Here is a 16,242-nt window from a genome sequence, read left to right on the forward strand (position 1 = left end):
ATCTTATTATTAATATTATTATAATTAGTAGTAGTTTTTATATAACTGTTAAACTTTGATTTTCTTTATTTTGCTTTATTTTCCTTTATTTTGCTTCATACACATGTACTTAGAGCCGAGGGTCTCTCTGGAAGCCACCTCTTTATTCCTTTGGATAGAGGTACGGTGTGCCTACATCCCACCCTCCTCAGACCCTACTTATAGCTTTGCTGTCGGTGGGATTTTACTGGGCATGATTGATTGATTGATATATATATATCTATAAAATGACAAGTATACCCCTTTATATCCCTTAAAAAGACTCTTATCAAATACAAAATGACAATTATACCCTCACACCTATTCATATAATCAATAATAATAACAATCTTCTTCTCCGTCCACCGGCAAATCTCAACCCATGGCTACAAACTCCGGCGGTGGTGACCCGCCGTTAAACCACCAACCTCCGCCGTCAAAACCCACATCGGATCTTACTCCGACAACACAAACTCAAAAGCCGCAACCTTTTAATTCATCCCCAGTTCCAATTACCCCCATTCCGACCACCGATTCAAAACCGTCAGCAACTCCGGCCACCGTCAATTTCCGTCCGGCAGAACGTAATTCTGTACCGAACCCAGATGTTATTCATGTCCCTAGCTATTCCAGTAAGTTTGTTATGCTTCTAGGGTTGCTAATTTTTGGATTTTGAAATTAGGGTTTGGTTTAGTTTTTATTATTTCAAATTAGGGGTTTGGTATAGAGAGCTCGGGTTCGAGCTGGGATTGTTTCGAGCTTTTTTTTAAGCTCGAGTGCGGCTTGGGCTAGGCTTGTTTATTATTTATTAATTAATTAATTTATGTTTATTTAATTATGATTTTACAAATAACATAATATATTTTATTCACTTATTGCGAACTGGCTCGGGCTTGTTTACTAAACAAGCTTATTTTTAGGTTCGAGTTAGAGCTCGAGTTTGGCTCGTTTATTGTTTGTTAATTAATTTACATATATATTTAGAATTATTTTTTATGTATTTATAGATGTTTTTTTTTATTTATTTAATTATATTTTTATAAATAGCATAATATATATATTGTTTACTTATTTTTACCACAGTTTTACGCCTAACATTATATATTAAATACATTGAATAAAAGTCATACAAATAACAAGCTTGTTTAGGTTCGTGAGCTGGCTCACGCTTGATAAGTGAAGCTCGGGCTTGTTTACTGAACAATATTATTTTTAGGTTCGTGCTTGTTTAAGCTCATCTCGATTTGAGCTTTTTTGCGAGTCGATCTCAAGTAGCTCTTGAGCGGCTTGGCTCGTTTACACCCTTATTCAAAAATTAAATTGAAATTGGAATACAACACAAATCAAAATATTACAAATCTACAAGAGGAATAGAATAAAAGGTTTCAACTTGTGAAGATTTCAATTTATAAACGTGTTAATATGACCTTATTTGATGTAATTCACAATCACAAGTATTGTTTTTGAGAACGTTCGGCGGAAAGTTTGTTTAATAAACGAATGCACATGAACAAGGACCTCTGTTCGGTTAACTAAATAAACAAACTTACAAACATGAACAGAGGTCATGCTTGTTCAATTGTGTTCATGAATGTTTGATAATATTTTTGTTAATGTTTGTTTTTTGTTTTTGTTCATTGAAGGTTTTTAATAGTTTTTAATTACTTTTCTAATCTCATCATATAGAATTATAGATTTAAGCAAAATTATCAACTATAAAACTAAAATACATGAGTATTATGTGATTAATTTACATGCAAAATTAACATATGTTAAAAATTAAAAAACACCCCCAATAACTTGGTAGCCGGATCAAACTGTTGACACTAACGGCAAATCAAGTAAAGCATTGTTTTCGTTCGTTTATGCTCGTGAATCGTTCACGAATAAGTACATTTCCTTAATGAACGAACTCGAGCAAGAAATTCATTTGGTTAGCTGTACATGAACCATTCACTTGTCCGATAAAAACTTAACGGACGAACATAAACATGGCCTTGTTCGGTTTGTTTCAGGGTGAGGTTATATAACTCAACCTGCAACTGTTTATATGAAATTATAATTAACAAAGCTATCTCTTATTACAGGATGGTTTTCTTGGAACAACATTCACGAATGTGAGGTGCGATTGTTGCCCGAATTTTTTGACGGGAGGTCACCATCGAAAACTCCAAAAGTTTATAAATACTACCGAAACACAATTGTTAAAAGGTTCAGAGACAGTATCAAAGAAAGCCCCCCATCTAAAGAAAACCCGACGCCAAAAATTACATTTACCGAGGTCCGAAAATGTATAATTGGAGATGTGGGGTCCGTTCGCAAGGTTTTTGATTTCTTGGAATCATGGGGTTTGATTAACTACTTTGGTCCACCTTTGACGAAGGCTCAGTTAAAATGGGAAGATAAAGAAAGTAAAAATGTTTCTGTTGCTGCCTCACAGGCGAACAGTGAGCCAGGTGGCGGTAATTCGGTTGGTGATGCCAGTGTTGCAAGGAAGAAGTTTTGTAGTAGCTGCAATTTGTCTTGCACTATTGCATGTTTTTCTAATATTAAGGTATGTTAATTATATGATTTATGATTGTTGTTATGTTATTTAAAGGGGTTTTTGAATTTGAATTTTTCTGAATGCAAGTCAATAATCGCTTTTTTAATTGTTTGGATAAAAAATAACAATTGTTTTTCAGTAATTCTTTTAAGCCATTAAACTATGTAATTTTATAATTTTCAAAAAAAGTTGATGATTTCCGTCGACGATTTGAACTATCTTTGTTTATATTTGTTCAATTATGTTTATTTTTGTCTGTTTGTGCTTGCTTGTGTACATTTATGTTCGTGAACTGTTTGTTTAGATTCTTTCACGATCGAACATGAACGAACACGAACATTGTCATTTTTTTCTTAAACAAATGAACATGAGCAAAAAAAGTTCGATTAATTGTTTGTATTCTGTTATAGTTAAATGAATGAACATGACCTTGCCCTCGTTCATGTTCGTCCAGTTCGTTTGCTGGCCTAGTTAAATCTCAAATTGGTCAAAGAAGTAAACTATAGTTAAAGTCAACTTTAAATGCATACAATCTTCTAAATCGTTTTGTTCAAAGTTCGATATTGTTATTGTAATAATGCTGTTTGTATAATCATATTTAACACAAGTTGTACCAAATCTTTTGATTTTCAACAGAAAGATACAACATTTTGTGCAAGGTGTTACGTTCGAGCTGGAGTCAACTCTTCAGATTTTAAACGGGTGGAAATCAGTGAAGATGTAAAAGCTGATTGGACCGAAAAGGAAACTTTGCACCTTCTAGAAGCAATTATGCATTATGGTGATGACTGGAAAAAGGTATCCGAGCATGTTGTTGGTAGAAGTGAAAAAGAATGTGTTGACCGTTTTATCAAGCTTCCGTTCGGAGAGCAATATATCGGGCCTCCTGATTCAGTTGACCCTGAGGAAGGTTTTCAAGAAGGTATAGATCAGCTTGATAATGAATCACATCCGAGCAAAAAGATGCGGCCCACACCATTTGATGATGCAAGCAACCCGATCTTGGGTCAGGTAAAGATTCCATTCATTCTCTCGTTACTATCAACTGTTAATAGCAAAAAATAAAAATCAAAGGTCGTGGGCCATATCATGGTTCATTAGCTAAGATGAAGATCCATTGGTCGGGTCACAAGTCATAACATTAACCGTTCCGACCCATTGACAAGCGCAGAGGCTGCTCCCCTTTGACCCCCCCCCTCCGGAAAAGCACATTTATAATTTTTATTTATTTGTTTTTTTTTGGTATGGTATAGTACCACTGAAGTTACAATAAAGATACCATATTATTGAGCATTGAACGACTTATTTTAAACCTTTGCGCTCTAGGGCTGCTCGGCACCCTCTGTCCTCTCATTTTGCTCGTTTTACTATCACCTATAACACAGTATATTCGGCGAAAAGCAATGGGGTTGCCTCGTGGATCGAATTGGACAGCTCATCCATGACTACCGCAAAAAGAAACAGATTTAACACGGCTGGCTCCTTTGTAAAGGCCCACCTCCACGGGGAAAAGTCTACGCCTCATTGACGCTCGGAAGCTCATTTTAGCCCCGTCATACATATTCCTAAGTACCTTTACATATATGTTCCGGGAACCCCTCTCTACAAGACTATATGCAAATTCCGTAACTTGAGCTTCCTTCCTGATTCTTGTCTTAATTTATCTTTTCCACACCTCAATGGGCATGTTGTCTAGGTCAACCACCTTTCCTGTTCCCATACCCGTGTTTGCTTGATTTTTGTGTTTTTGTTGTTATTGATCATCATCATCATCATCATCGTACTCAGTATATCCCACCAATAGCAATGCTATGGTAGGGTCTGAGGAGGGTAAGATGTAGACAGCCTTACCTCTATCCCATAGGGATAGAGAGACTGCTTCCGGTGAGACCCCCGGCTCGATAGTAGTTTTGCATCAAGCCTTGGACATAAAGTACTGCACTAACTACTAATCATTAATAGAATTTTGTTTATAGTAAATGCTTGTTAGCATGTGCCCTTACAAACCTCTTCTTAAATAGTTAAAATTTGCAGTTGATTATTTGATTCTGTTTTTTTAAACTTACATAACCACTTACTATTTAGTTTTGACTTTTTGGACTCTTATTCTATTAGGCTGCTTTCCTCTCAACCTTGGTGGGTGTAGAGGTTGCAGAAAGAGCTGCTTCTGCAGCGGTAAAGGCTTTGACTGAAGTCAACTATGAAACAAGTAAAGAAATCCTTGAATCCTCTGCTGCTGATGCAAAAAATCATGGTACGTTTAGTTAGTATTTTTTTTTTTTATTTTAATAAATCAACATAAGCTTCAGTTAATTAAACTTTTATGATGCACACTTATTTAGTGGTTTTCTTTCATAGTTTCATGTATTCTGCAATTGTTCTGAACTAGGGATGAGCATAGGTCGGGTATGGGCTAAAACCGAAGTTATAACCGATGTGTCGATTTTAAGATTTTCATAATCGATTTGTTTGCGGTTCTGCTAATGCGGTTAACCACCGCCGGATTTGGACGTTGGCGGATTCAAACTAATTTTAGTTAATAAATTCAGTTATATATTAATCAAATAAAATGTGAGCAATCCTTTAAATTTATAAAGAAGAACAGGTGACAACACAACTTTCCGACATATAACATATTAGTTATTAAAAATAAAGACATAATGGTTGGTTTTAGTTATTCGTTTTTTCTGTTCACCCCTGTTTAAAATTGCAGTCAACAAATCATTTTTGTTAGTTTCAGATAATCAATTTTCATATTAAGCATAGCATCTTTTTTTTTTAACATTATAATCAATTAATTTAATCAGGCTATTTTGTTTAAACGCACGCAGATTCTGTAACAACAAATGGTACGATTAATGCAGTTACACCGGAAGAAGCTTATCTTGAAGCAAAGTTGCAGCTTGAGAAAGAACAGGAGTTGGAGAGATCAATATCCAACATTGTTGAAGTGCAGGTACTATAATTCTTCTTTTAATTAATTTTTGATAAACAGACTTTGTTAATTACTTAAAGAGTCAAATAATCAGTTTTGAATAACCATAACATCATCGTATTTTTTACAACAAAACTGATTATTTGAAGCCAAATTAAAACCATGCATCATGTGGGGCGTTGATAGCTAAAAGGCAGCGGTACATGCACCAATTGGCCGGTGTCCCCATGGTCGAGTGCTATGTGCCTTATGTCCAAGGCTTGATGCAAAACTACTATCGAACCCAAGGTCACCCAAGGTCTCACCGGAAGCAGCCTCTCTATTCCTACGGGGTAGAGGTAAGGCTGTCTACATCTTACCCTCCTCAGATCCTACCAAAACTTTGCTATTGGTGGGATTTACTGAGTTCGATAATGATAATGCATAAAACATTGTTCTTTCAACAAAAAACGTCATATTCGGTCATTTAGTTTATTATTTTTTGTTATCAAATTAATTTCTTGTTTTTCGGTTTTATAGGCGAAGGACATCCATGATAAGCTTGTTCATTTTGAGGAGCTTGAACTACAAATGGAGAGAGAATGGCAGCAAATAAAACTAATGCAGAATCAGTTGTTTGCTGATCAGCTAACGCTCTCGTTACACAAAAAAACAACGGAACAAGTATGAACGAATGACGATATGGACCAAAAAGTCAAAATTGAATTGTACAATAGTGTTCTTGATCTTGTTATCTTCACTCTAGAAACTTTATTTAGTGTAGAATAGATTAATGCAACATATTCTGAATTTGAAGAAACTTATGTTCAAAAATTCCAAATATCATGTTTGTGATTCTTATCTTGTGACAATATTTGGTACACGTGACGGGAACCTGCATTACGACAGCTGGTTAAATTAGCGGCTGATTCGGTTAAGAAAACTGCAGGATTGTAAGAAATTACACACCTGGATTGTGGATCTATAGTGGTTGCAATTTTGCTTGAAATTATGCTTGCAAATATGTACACATATTAGACTAACTTGAATGATGCAACAGCCTACAATGAACAAGAAAATCACAAAAAGTTTCAAATAAAACAAAATATACTCACATTAAATTCTTGTAAATCTCCACAAATTTATGTTATATAAACAATCTTGGGAGTTCTAAAAGTCCCAGATTTAGGGTTGTAGATCTCAAAAACAGCATCCGTAGAATTAGGGGTGAACGAGGCGAGCAACTCGTGAGCTACTCAAGATCGGCTATCTAGAAGCTTGAATCAAGCAAAACTTAAACAAGCCTGACCTGAGCTTCATATACAGAGCTTGACTAGTCTCCTGAGCTTAAAACGAGCCCATTATTTACGTAAAATTAAAATAATAAAAAACAATTATATATTTATGTATAGTTATAAAAAAATAACTAAATAATATATAATATGTTATATATAAAAAATTATAACCATTTATGAATATTATATATGTGTATAGATAAAATAACTAAGAAATAATAAATGAGCTGAACAGAACTCAGGCTTGAACAAAATTATCATGACCTGAGTTTGAGCGTTGGATATAGAGCTCAAAAGTAGCCGAGCTTGATGTTAAAAACCTGCAAAACATTATAAACTGGGTCGACAAACCTTAAAGTCAACATTCAAAAAAAGTGACTTTTTATAAACATGTACCTGCAGGCTGCAATAAATATAAAACAATTCAACTTACCTTTTCGATCTTCGAACGGTATTTCTCTGATTCTTCATCTATATACTGCAAGAGAGATGAAATCATGGTCTTCAAATTATCAAAAAAGCACATTTATTTATAAAATAATCATAAATTGTTACACTATTACTCACCTGTCCTGTGAGAGTATATAATCTGTTGTACCAGCCGTTGTTCGCTATTCCCAAAACAGAATATAGATGTCTTTCGCTTTCCCCGGGATTCCTGAGTGTGTACTCTATGTAATACATACCTGGTCAGAAACAGAATCATATTATCAGTTATTTTAGTTAGGGGTAGAAATGTTATTTTACATATATCTACCCAAACACCCCTTTAAAATCGGTACTTGGTTAAGAGGTTTGATAATCCATGACTTTATGTGAAAAGACCGTTTTACCCTGTCTAATATTTAAATACCTTTGGTGGCTTTACTGTCGACGAGTTTAGCTGAAACACCAGGAGGTCTTTGCCAACTTCTGTCCAATCCGCTAACCTTGTAATTTTAGTGACATATTCAGTCCAGTTAACTATAAATGAGTTAATTTGGGTTATGTATCATCTCAAACGCTTCGGGTCAAATTTAATAACTTAGAAGTCAAACGAGACAAACATGTTGAACAAAAAAAACGTATTCTTTAATCATATTTTAACGAGTTTATTATCTATAAATTCTTTTAAACTTGTAAATATCATGGGTCAACCGGACCCAACCCGATCATCAATATTCAAAAATTTATACGTACCAAGTTCTCCGCAAAAGCATCAACCTTGCCAAAAGATTCTAACTTGGTAAAATCTGCACCAAGCCCCGTGATCACTAAACTGACTGAGAGATAACATTCAAAAAGTTTAAAAACTATTTAAACAATTTACAAAAAAGTTTAAAAAACTGACTGAGTAAAAGAAGTAATATTCATACCATTAGAATTAAAAGCTTCTGAAGGGTAGAATGCGGTAACCGAGTTGAACCCATTGCCTTCTCCTCCTCCTATTTGCCAATCTAAAAGAGTGTTTGAGAAATGGGATTAATTATAAAACTTGTTTTATCTGCTTATTGCATTATGATAAATGATAATAACAGTCACCAAAGATATACGCTTCAGAAGTCATAATTTGATTTTGAATAACAGTCATGATTAATCGTGATAACTTTCAAATTAAAGTATTTCGTGAATATAGTGCCGGCTTTGAAGGATGGCAGGGTGGTCGATGGCTACCGGCCCGATCACACAGTAGGCCCGAGTTTTTTTTTTAAATTTATATATATTTTTATGCAAAAAGGCCCAAAAAATTTTTCGCCTTCAGCCCAAAATATTTTAACGGTTCTCGGAGACGGCTGTGTGAATATCGATAATAAAATGTGACCAGATGAATAAATTATATAGGGGTGAACCATCACAATGTTTCATTTGGCGGTTGTAACGAATTTTGAATACTTCCACAAAATTTATATCATCAAAGTCACACCGAAGAAAATTCACCTTGAGGAATCGTTATCTTGAACTTGTTCACATCATCAGTATAGATCTTGTAACCCTCCGCAACAACTAGCAAAACCACAAACATGTTCCAAAGAATATTAACAGCAAAACAATAAAGATTTCACATTTATATAATATACCTATCAATCCTAACTAAATTAGCATACTGCATATCCAATTTAATAAGCCTTTACCTTCTTCTGCAAATGCAAGTGGAACCATTGCAGGTACAAACAATGAACCAAGTACAGTATGCATCAATATATCTCTTCTTTGAACTTTTAGTGATCCATCTTCAACAACACTAATAAAACAAAATGTCGAAAAAAGTTCGATACTCATTGTGGCATTTCATCAAACACATGGTGAGCAGGCCAAGATTTTATCTTGAATAAACTTATTAATAAAATGAATTAGAGGGTGAAATTTAGTAATTTTTACCAAGAATCTTGATCTTGTTGATGGGTCTTGCAAAAGATTACATTTTGATGATGGGGTTTCTTGAATTTTGAAGAAATGAATGCAAAATTGTTGTGAAGATGAAGTGAGTGAGTATGCAGAGATGAAAGGGGTGCCATGGGTGATGAGATTGAATGATTACTCATCCACTAAATTCTTTACCTCTATTGGTGGATATTGTATCATGACATGTGGATTTCAATCTTTTTTTATTTTCAATATTTATTTTTTTGAATTTTTATTTCTGAATATTTAGTTTTTTTAAGAAACATTTATTATTTACTTAGTTTTTTTTTCTTGTAAAAAAAATATTTTTGGAGGTGTACAAATCGGTTTCTAACTCTAAACTGGTTTGGGTCATGGTCGAGTGGGTAGGACCGGGTCATGGCCGAAACTTGTATAGAAACCAGGTTTTATTAAATAAGTTTTTTTTTGTTTTTCTTTTTTAAAATTTTTAATTTGTTTAGATATGTTTACACTCTTTTGATGAATTTGTTCACCCAATCCTCGTGTTGATTTTTTAATTTGTCCGTGTCTGATTTTTGGTTGTGAAAACAGCTGTCGATGAATGTGAATCCCGGGATTCACTTTATTTTGAAACGCATAGAGAGACATAGTGATGTTTTAAATTATTTTCCTAAATTTATGATGGGGATGGGGAATTAGCTGGCAATGAGAAAGTACAAAATTAAATTCCGTAATTCTTTTTAGTAAAAGTGAAAAACACACGGTACATGTGGTGTTGGCTGTAATGAGAAAGTAAAAAGTAAAATTGCCTACTATAAAGTTCAAACAAACTTCATTGATTACTCATATCACTTGCTTAATCGGCGGCGCTACTTCTATTGGAGACATTTCATCGCAATCGTTGGTTAGCCGTCTACTTATTTACTACTGTAATTGATTATTTTCTATAAAACTTGTTCCTTAGTTGGAAACGTGATTATAATCTGCTCCGTAATTGATTAGGTTCTAAACTCTAATATCAACTTGTTATAGAATTGAGTCGGTAAATACAAGATTTCACACAAAAATCTATCAAAATTAAGTGATGCATTATAATTTCTTCACATTTTAGAAATAATTTCGTAAACTTTATGCAAATTACTTCTAATTGGCGAAAAAAAAATCTCGATTATAGATCTTGTTTAGAAATTTGCATCAAATCAAACAAATGTTTACAAATCATGATTATAGATCTCGTAATTTTACACGATGCAATTTCGATGATTTCGAGGATTACTTGCTACAGCTGGGAATAATTTGTAATTAGGGGTGTTTAGTTTCGGGTATCCGGAATTTCGTAAATGTAAAAATTTAGGATATTGAATTTCATTTTTTGAATCTGCATCAAAATTTTTGGATTCAGATACACAGATGAATATCCGAATTCTGTGTTGTGTAAAACATATATTATTTAAAATTAATAAAAAAATTAGTAATTTTAAAAAATCCAGATATCCAAAATATCCGAATAAATTATCTTAGATATCCGAAATTTTAGTTAATATTTATTATTAAATAATTAAAAAGTCGAATAATTCGAATACCTGAAATATATGAAATTTTCTAAAATTCATTTTCGAATCCGAATTCGAAAATTCGAATATCCCAATTTACGCATGTTTTAGGTTCAGAGTTTCAGTTAATTCAAGTTCAGTTTGGATCCCGATTTTATTTGCACACCCTTATCTGTAGTGTATTTTTTCAAACAAGATGAATCGATATGTGAAGCAAGTACGATTAAAACCATTTTGATGGTTTAATCCGACCAAGTTTTAGATTTGGTGTTTATCTAAATTAATAGTAAATTACGGCTTTCGTCCTTGTGGGGTCAAAAGTGACACTTTTGTAATATTTTTTTCTTGAGAAACATTTTGGTTTATACTTTATATACAAGCTTTTAAGCTGAATGTACAACTCAAACAAGTAAATAAAAAATAAATACCCTCATTTCTTACATAACTCGATTATGATCTTATACCTAGAGTAAAAGGACCGAACTATCCTCACTTTTAACTAGCAAAGTTAACAAAGTCGGATCTAGTCACCACAAAAGAACACGTCCTTGCTTACTTGGGAGAGATTAACTTAGTCACGCCATCTGAGATGGCTAAACGAAAACCACTTTTTTCCCCTATATCTACTACTTAAAAAATTCGTGAATTCAAGTGTCAATGTATAATTTGAAACCATAATGTCCCCCCTCAAGAAAAGAAAGTGATGAAAGTGACAATTCTGACCAAACCACATTAGCGAAATTTACTCGAAATTTGATAATGAAGTAACTAAAAGAGCCAATGTTACGAAGATATATTATTGATTTGTGAACAGTGATGAGACTAAATGTGGGTTCCACATATATCTAGGGTGTGTGTATGTATATATAATATGCCATTAGCAATATATAGATCTTGATCTTGTCACGACAGCTTCTCTCATGAAAGTTAAATAACATATAACTTTATTTGTTGTTTATGCTGTTGTAAATATTCGTGCTAAGGATCTCGTGTTATCTTATTTTAGAAGAACTTCAATCGTGACACACATGAGCGTGTGTCCAGATAATCACAATAGCTAGATATATAGTATACATATGTGTGACATATGTCGTTCAGTGATCGCAATGTAACGTTATACTATGTGTTATACGGATACTATTATTCATTTTAAAGAGTCTTATGATGTGATATCTATGAAAACATTTTGTTAGTTGTATTGTATCTACATTCCAAACTTCTTTAACTATATGTTCTTATAGTACCTGCCAACATAACTATATAACCACTTTATATCTTACAGCAATGTATGCTCAGCCAGAATTAGTGGAAGCTAAGATATCCAATGAGATAAGACTTGAACTGGTATCGAATGTGGATTACTTTATTACATTACCGCTACCTCAAGTGAGATATTCTGGAGCAGCAGCAGCAGCAGTAGCAGCTGGAGAAGATCGTTCGCTAGCAGATGTAGTTAAATTAACGGCTAACAACAATTACTACATGGTTCTAATCGAATTGCCCAAAGTACTTCTAGATTCTGATTGTAAGTCCCATTTTGTCTAAATTAAACAAAAAATGTTTACTACAAGCATCATAGATTGCTATCATGATCAAGCGATTGACGATATGGTTTAGCCCTTATGATAGATCTGTACAATTGAATTGACCTGAAACACTATTTGTCCAAATATTTTGATAATAACATGTAATTTTATTAAATATTTACCAGGTCAAGGGATAATAATAATATATGTGCCATCAATAAGCAAACCAAATATTAAATAAATTTTTTTATTTGAAAGTGGAGCTAAATTACAAGGATTAATCACTCGGAGGGCTGGAAAAATATGTTTTTTTTTCAAAAGGGGGGGTTAACTCCTTTTGCATAAAAAAAACCTTTTGAAAACTTCCTATCGTTACAAAGGGAGGGGAGATAACTTTTTTAGACGTTAGAAAGGAAGGAGAAATACTTTTTGCAGTCCCGCCGCCATTAAGAATGGAGGGGAGATATCTCGTACATGTAAAAGTTCTTACTATCTCTGACTAACTCCGACACCTCTATATTTTTAAAACACCCTTCCATTATAAATGGGGATAAACCCCCTTTTGAAAAAAATATTTTTCCAGCCCTCCAATGATTAATCCTTGTAATTTAGCCCCCCTTAAAAAAAATTCAACACTTGAGGTTAAACAAGTAACACATTAGCTTTATTTATCCAATTTAGACATAAGACTGTTAGTCGATTAAGGTGCTAAAAAGCACGCCGTTCAAAAGAAAAAAAAACGAGACATTCAAAAACCTCATGAAATTTATAAAATGACATAATGCCTGGAATCTACTCAGAATAATAACCACTTAGTAGATTACAAGGGTATTTTTGTCATTTACAACTGTAGACGTATCAATGGGGTTAGTAGCCAATTGGTAAAGTAAAACCTTTAAAATACCAAAGGGTTGAGAGGTCTTGAGTTCAAGTCTCTCAGATAACCAAAATTCATTGCTCAAAAAGAAATGTACGATCATATTTGTCGTTTTGTTATTTCCGAACAAGTTTTTTGAACGTTGTTTTGATATTTTGTGGTTAAATTTATGAACATGACACATTAGAAATAAAACATGACCCGTATTGACACAATTATAATGACTTAAAGAAACTATATATATATATATATATATGGTTTGGATCAAATACAAATAAAATTAACGTGCTAAATGTGAGAATCAAGTAGACTAATTATATATACAAGTAGAGTAATTATGTAATTACTCTATGATAATTACTCTATGATGTAATTACATAATTACTCTACTTGATTCTCACGTTTAGCACGTTAATTTCATTTGTACGTTAACCTTCCCATATATATATATATATATATATATATATATATATATATATATATATATATATATATATATATATATCAAAAAATGCGACCATCTAAAATAACTTCTTTTTATGTGATTGTATCAAATGCAGCAACATGGATTGTGAATGACGACAATGAGTATGTATATGAGGGGCATGTATCTCGGGCCGCACTATATGCAGATAAACCGATAACTGGAAACAAAGAAGGCTGTGTCCAGCTATGCCCGCCTGAACCATGGGCCATTAGCTTCACGTTCCCTGGTCTGGTGGACCCGAAGGCCGCTTGGCAGGTCGCAGTTCCTTCAACAAAAATTATGGGAATGTCAGCGAGAAAAATAAAGTCGTTGGAGGAAATAGGTAACAGCCGTGGTAATCAGTTTGTAATTTCGGACCTTGATGCATGGCTTATATAGTTTCATGACCTTGATACAAGTTATCGGTTTGAACCTGGCCTTTTCGCTTTTAATTTGCGTCAAACATCATGTTATTCGTCTTTGAATTTTTTGGTAATAAGTTGAACTTACTATGTACTTGTCACAAACTTTTATTTTGACAATGGTTGATTTATTTAAATTCATTAGAATTTTAATTTTCTGGATTTGTCACATATAACGTTATCAAACAAAATTGGGCGCAATTTTTAGCTAAATTTGAATTTAAATAAGATAATTGCACAAGGCAGTTTCTTAACCCTAATCCCGTTACGACGATTTCTTCATCGTACGTTGTTATCGGTCTCGCTCAAAATCTCTTGTTTTCAAAATTCTCACGATCATCATCCTAATTTCTTGTCAACTTTTGAGTTGTATCTGATTGAATTTGTTTCACGGCTCTCAAATTATCCGGGGTCTCATGAATCCCCAACAATAGTTTTAGAGCATATTTGGTATTAAGTTTGAAAAATACTTATTTCTTAGAATTTTAAGAAATAAGTTATCAAACAAAATTGGGCGCAATTTTTAGCTAAATTTGAATTTAAATAAGATAATTGCACAAGGCAGTTTCTTAACCCTAATCCCGTTACGACGATTTCTTCATCGTACGTTGTTATTGGTCTCGCTCAAAATCTCTTGTTTTCAAAATTCTCACGATCATCATCCTAATTTCTTGTCAACTTTTGAGTTGTATCTGATTGAATTTGTTTCACGGCTCTCAAATTATCCGGGGTCTCATGAATCCCCAACAATAGTTTTAGAGCATATTTGGTATTAAGTTTGAAAAATACTTATTTCTTTTGGCCAGGATTTTGGGCTTTTAAAAAACTGTTTTTAACCATTTTTAAAGCTAAAATAAAAAAAGATTTTTGTGATTGCTAAACACATTTTAACTTAATGGCTTTTTGAAAACACAAATAAGCTAATAAGCATTTTCCAAACACAATCTTAATAAAAAGCTCTATCGGATCTTGGCGCAACTTGAAGTTAATCTATATGGGTGTGTTTATGTGTGTGGTGTGACATCACATTTGTGTATGTATATGCTTGTTTGATACACGGGACACTTTATAATATTCTAGCCTGATAGGGTTCACTCTCTCTATTACCAATTAATTTTAGAACGGAAATCCATGTTAAAAGTGCTTGAATTGTCCAATTGCCTAAACCATGCTAAATTGCCGCAGTACAGTTCGGTAAGGTTAGGAGCAATATGGTCTGGGTTACGGTTTGTAAACCGGGTATCCTGGTTTGGTTTGCGAGTACTTTTGGACTCTGCTGGGTAAACCATACCAGCCGAGATATTAATTTTTTTTATCTATGCACTTTAAAAAAAAATAAAAAAAATAGTTTTTTCATGTATATGTATCTGAAAATTATAATACATATAAAAATTTTCATTTATACAAAATTATAATGACTATAAGCTTAACCAATTTCGTGCTCTTAGGTTTTTTTCTCATTTTTTCGTAAACGTTGATAATACTCAAAAGATAAAGCGTTTGGTATTTTCTTAGGCTTATATTTTTCAGAACTTTTAAATACGATTCCGTGTTAAAAAAGGCCTAAACGGCGTACTGCCAAAATCAAACAGTTTGGTTACTGCATGTTTATATAATATATGCATATGCAGTATAATAATAAATCATCTTTATCAAATTAAAATATATACAGTATAATCATAAATCATCTTTATCAAATTAAAAGTTTATACTAGTTATATATGCAAAAAAAAAAAGGTTCAAAATCCTAACCCCGAACCGCTAAACCGCCAAATCAGTAACAATGGTTGTCCAGTCGACCCACCCAATAAGACCGTTTGACTTTTCATTGTTCAAAACCGTGCTAGCGATTTCATCCAAATGAGAACCAAATACATTACATTTTGTGACGATAATTACAATAAGTCTATAGAAATCAACCTAGAGTAACCAATTATTCCACTAATAAATATTTTTATTTTTTTTAGTTTAAAATTTATAATTAGGAAAAAGATCATGAAAATAGTCATCTTGCAATGCCTTGACTTTTCTTTTAGCAAAAGTATCATCTAATGACCCTTTTTTCTATATATTTACAAATTTTTTTTATGCAAACGAAGGCTACTACAATATGACAGGCAAGAGTGTGTTGCGTCACAATGGAAATTTGTTGAGCCTTTTGTTTATCTTTTTAGTTATGCTAGGTTAGCCGTTTCAAAAAAAAAAGTTATACTAGGTTATTGATCCGTATATTACAGGGGCTGGATGATAAAAGAATGATATAATTCCTCTTACACGGATTAA

General features: G+C 33.1%; 2 protein-coding genes across 2 annotated transcripts; one reads left to right on the top strand and one right to left on the bottom strand.

Moving 5' to 3' along the window:
- The first annotated feature begins 311 nt into the window (after positions 1 to 311).
- Positions 312 to 6,203, top strand: LOC143628658 (SWI/SNF complex subunit SWI3B-like). The gene is made up of 6 exons (XM_077098190.1): positions 312 to 650; positions 2,106 to 2,572; positions 3,200 to 3,574; positions 4,679 to 4,817; positions 5,395 to 5,519; positions 6,018 to 6,203. Exons 1-6 carry the CDS (start codon positions 401 to 403, stop codon positions 6,165 to 6,167), a joined length of 1,506 nt encoding a protein of 501 aa, XP_076954305.1. The 5' UTR covers positions 312 to 400; the 3' UTR covers positions 6,168 to 6,203.
- On the bottom strand, positions 6,165 to 9,328 carry LOC143628668 (psbP domain-containing protein 3, chloroplastic-like). Its single transcript, XM_077098198.1, has 10 exons — positions 9,131 to 9,328; positions 8,884 to 8,993; positions 8,690 to 8,755; positions 8,128 to 8,208; positions 7,952 to 8,034; positions 7,626 to 7,701; positions 7,340 to 7,458; positions 7,206 to 7,250; positions 6,447 to 6,538; positions 6,165 to 6,372 (listed from the first exon to the last, which is right to left on the bottom strand). Exons 1-9 carry the CDS (start codon positions 9,292 to 9,294, stop codon positions 6,512 to 6,514), a joined length of 771 nt encoding a protein of 256 aa, XP_076954313.1. The 5' UTR covers positions 9,295 to 9,328; the 3' UTR covers positions 6,165 to 6,372; positions 6,447 to 6,511.
- Between the last annotated feature and the right edge of the window lie 6,914 nt (positions 9,329 to 16,242).

Source organism: Bidens hawaiensis, unplaced genomic scaffold, assembly GCF_021521415.1.
Source record: "Bidens hawaiensis isolate Kalapana, Puna unplaced genomic scaffold, B.hawaiensis_p1.1 tig00000458_1, whole genome shotgun sequence".
NCBI lineage: Eukaryota > Viridiplantae > Streptophyta > Magnoliopsida > Asterales > Asteraceae > Bidens > Bidens hawaiensis.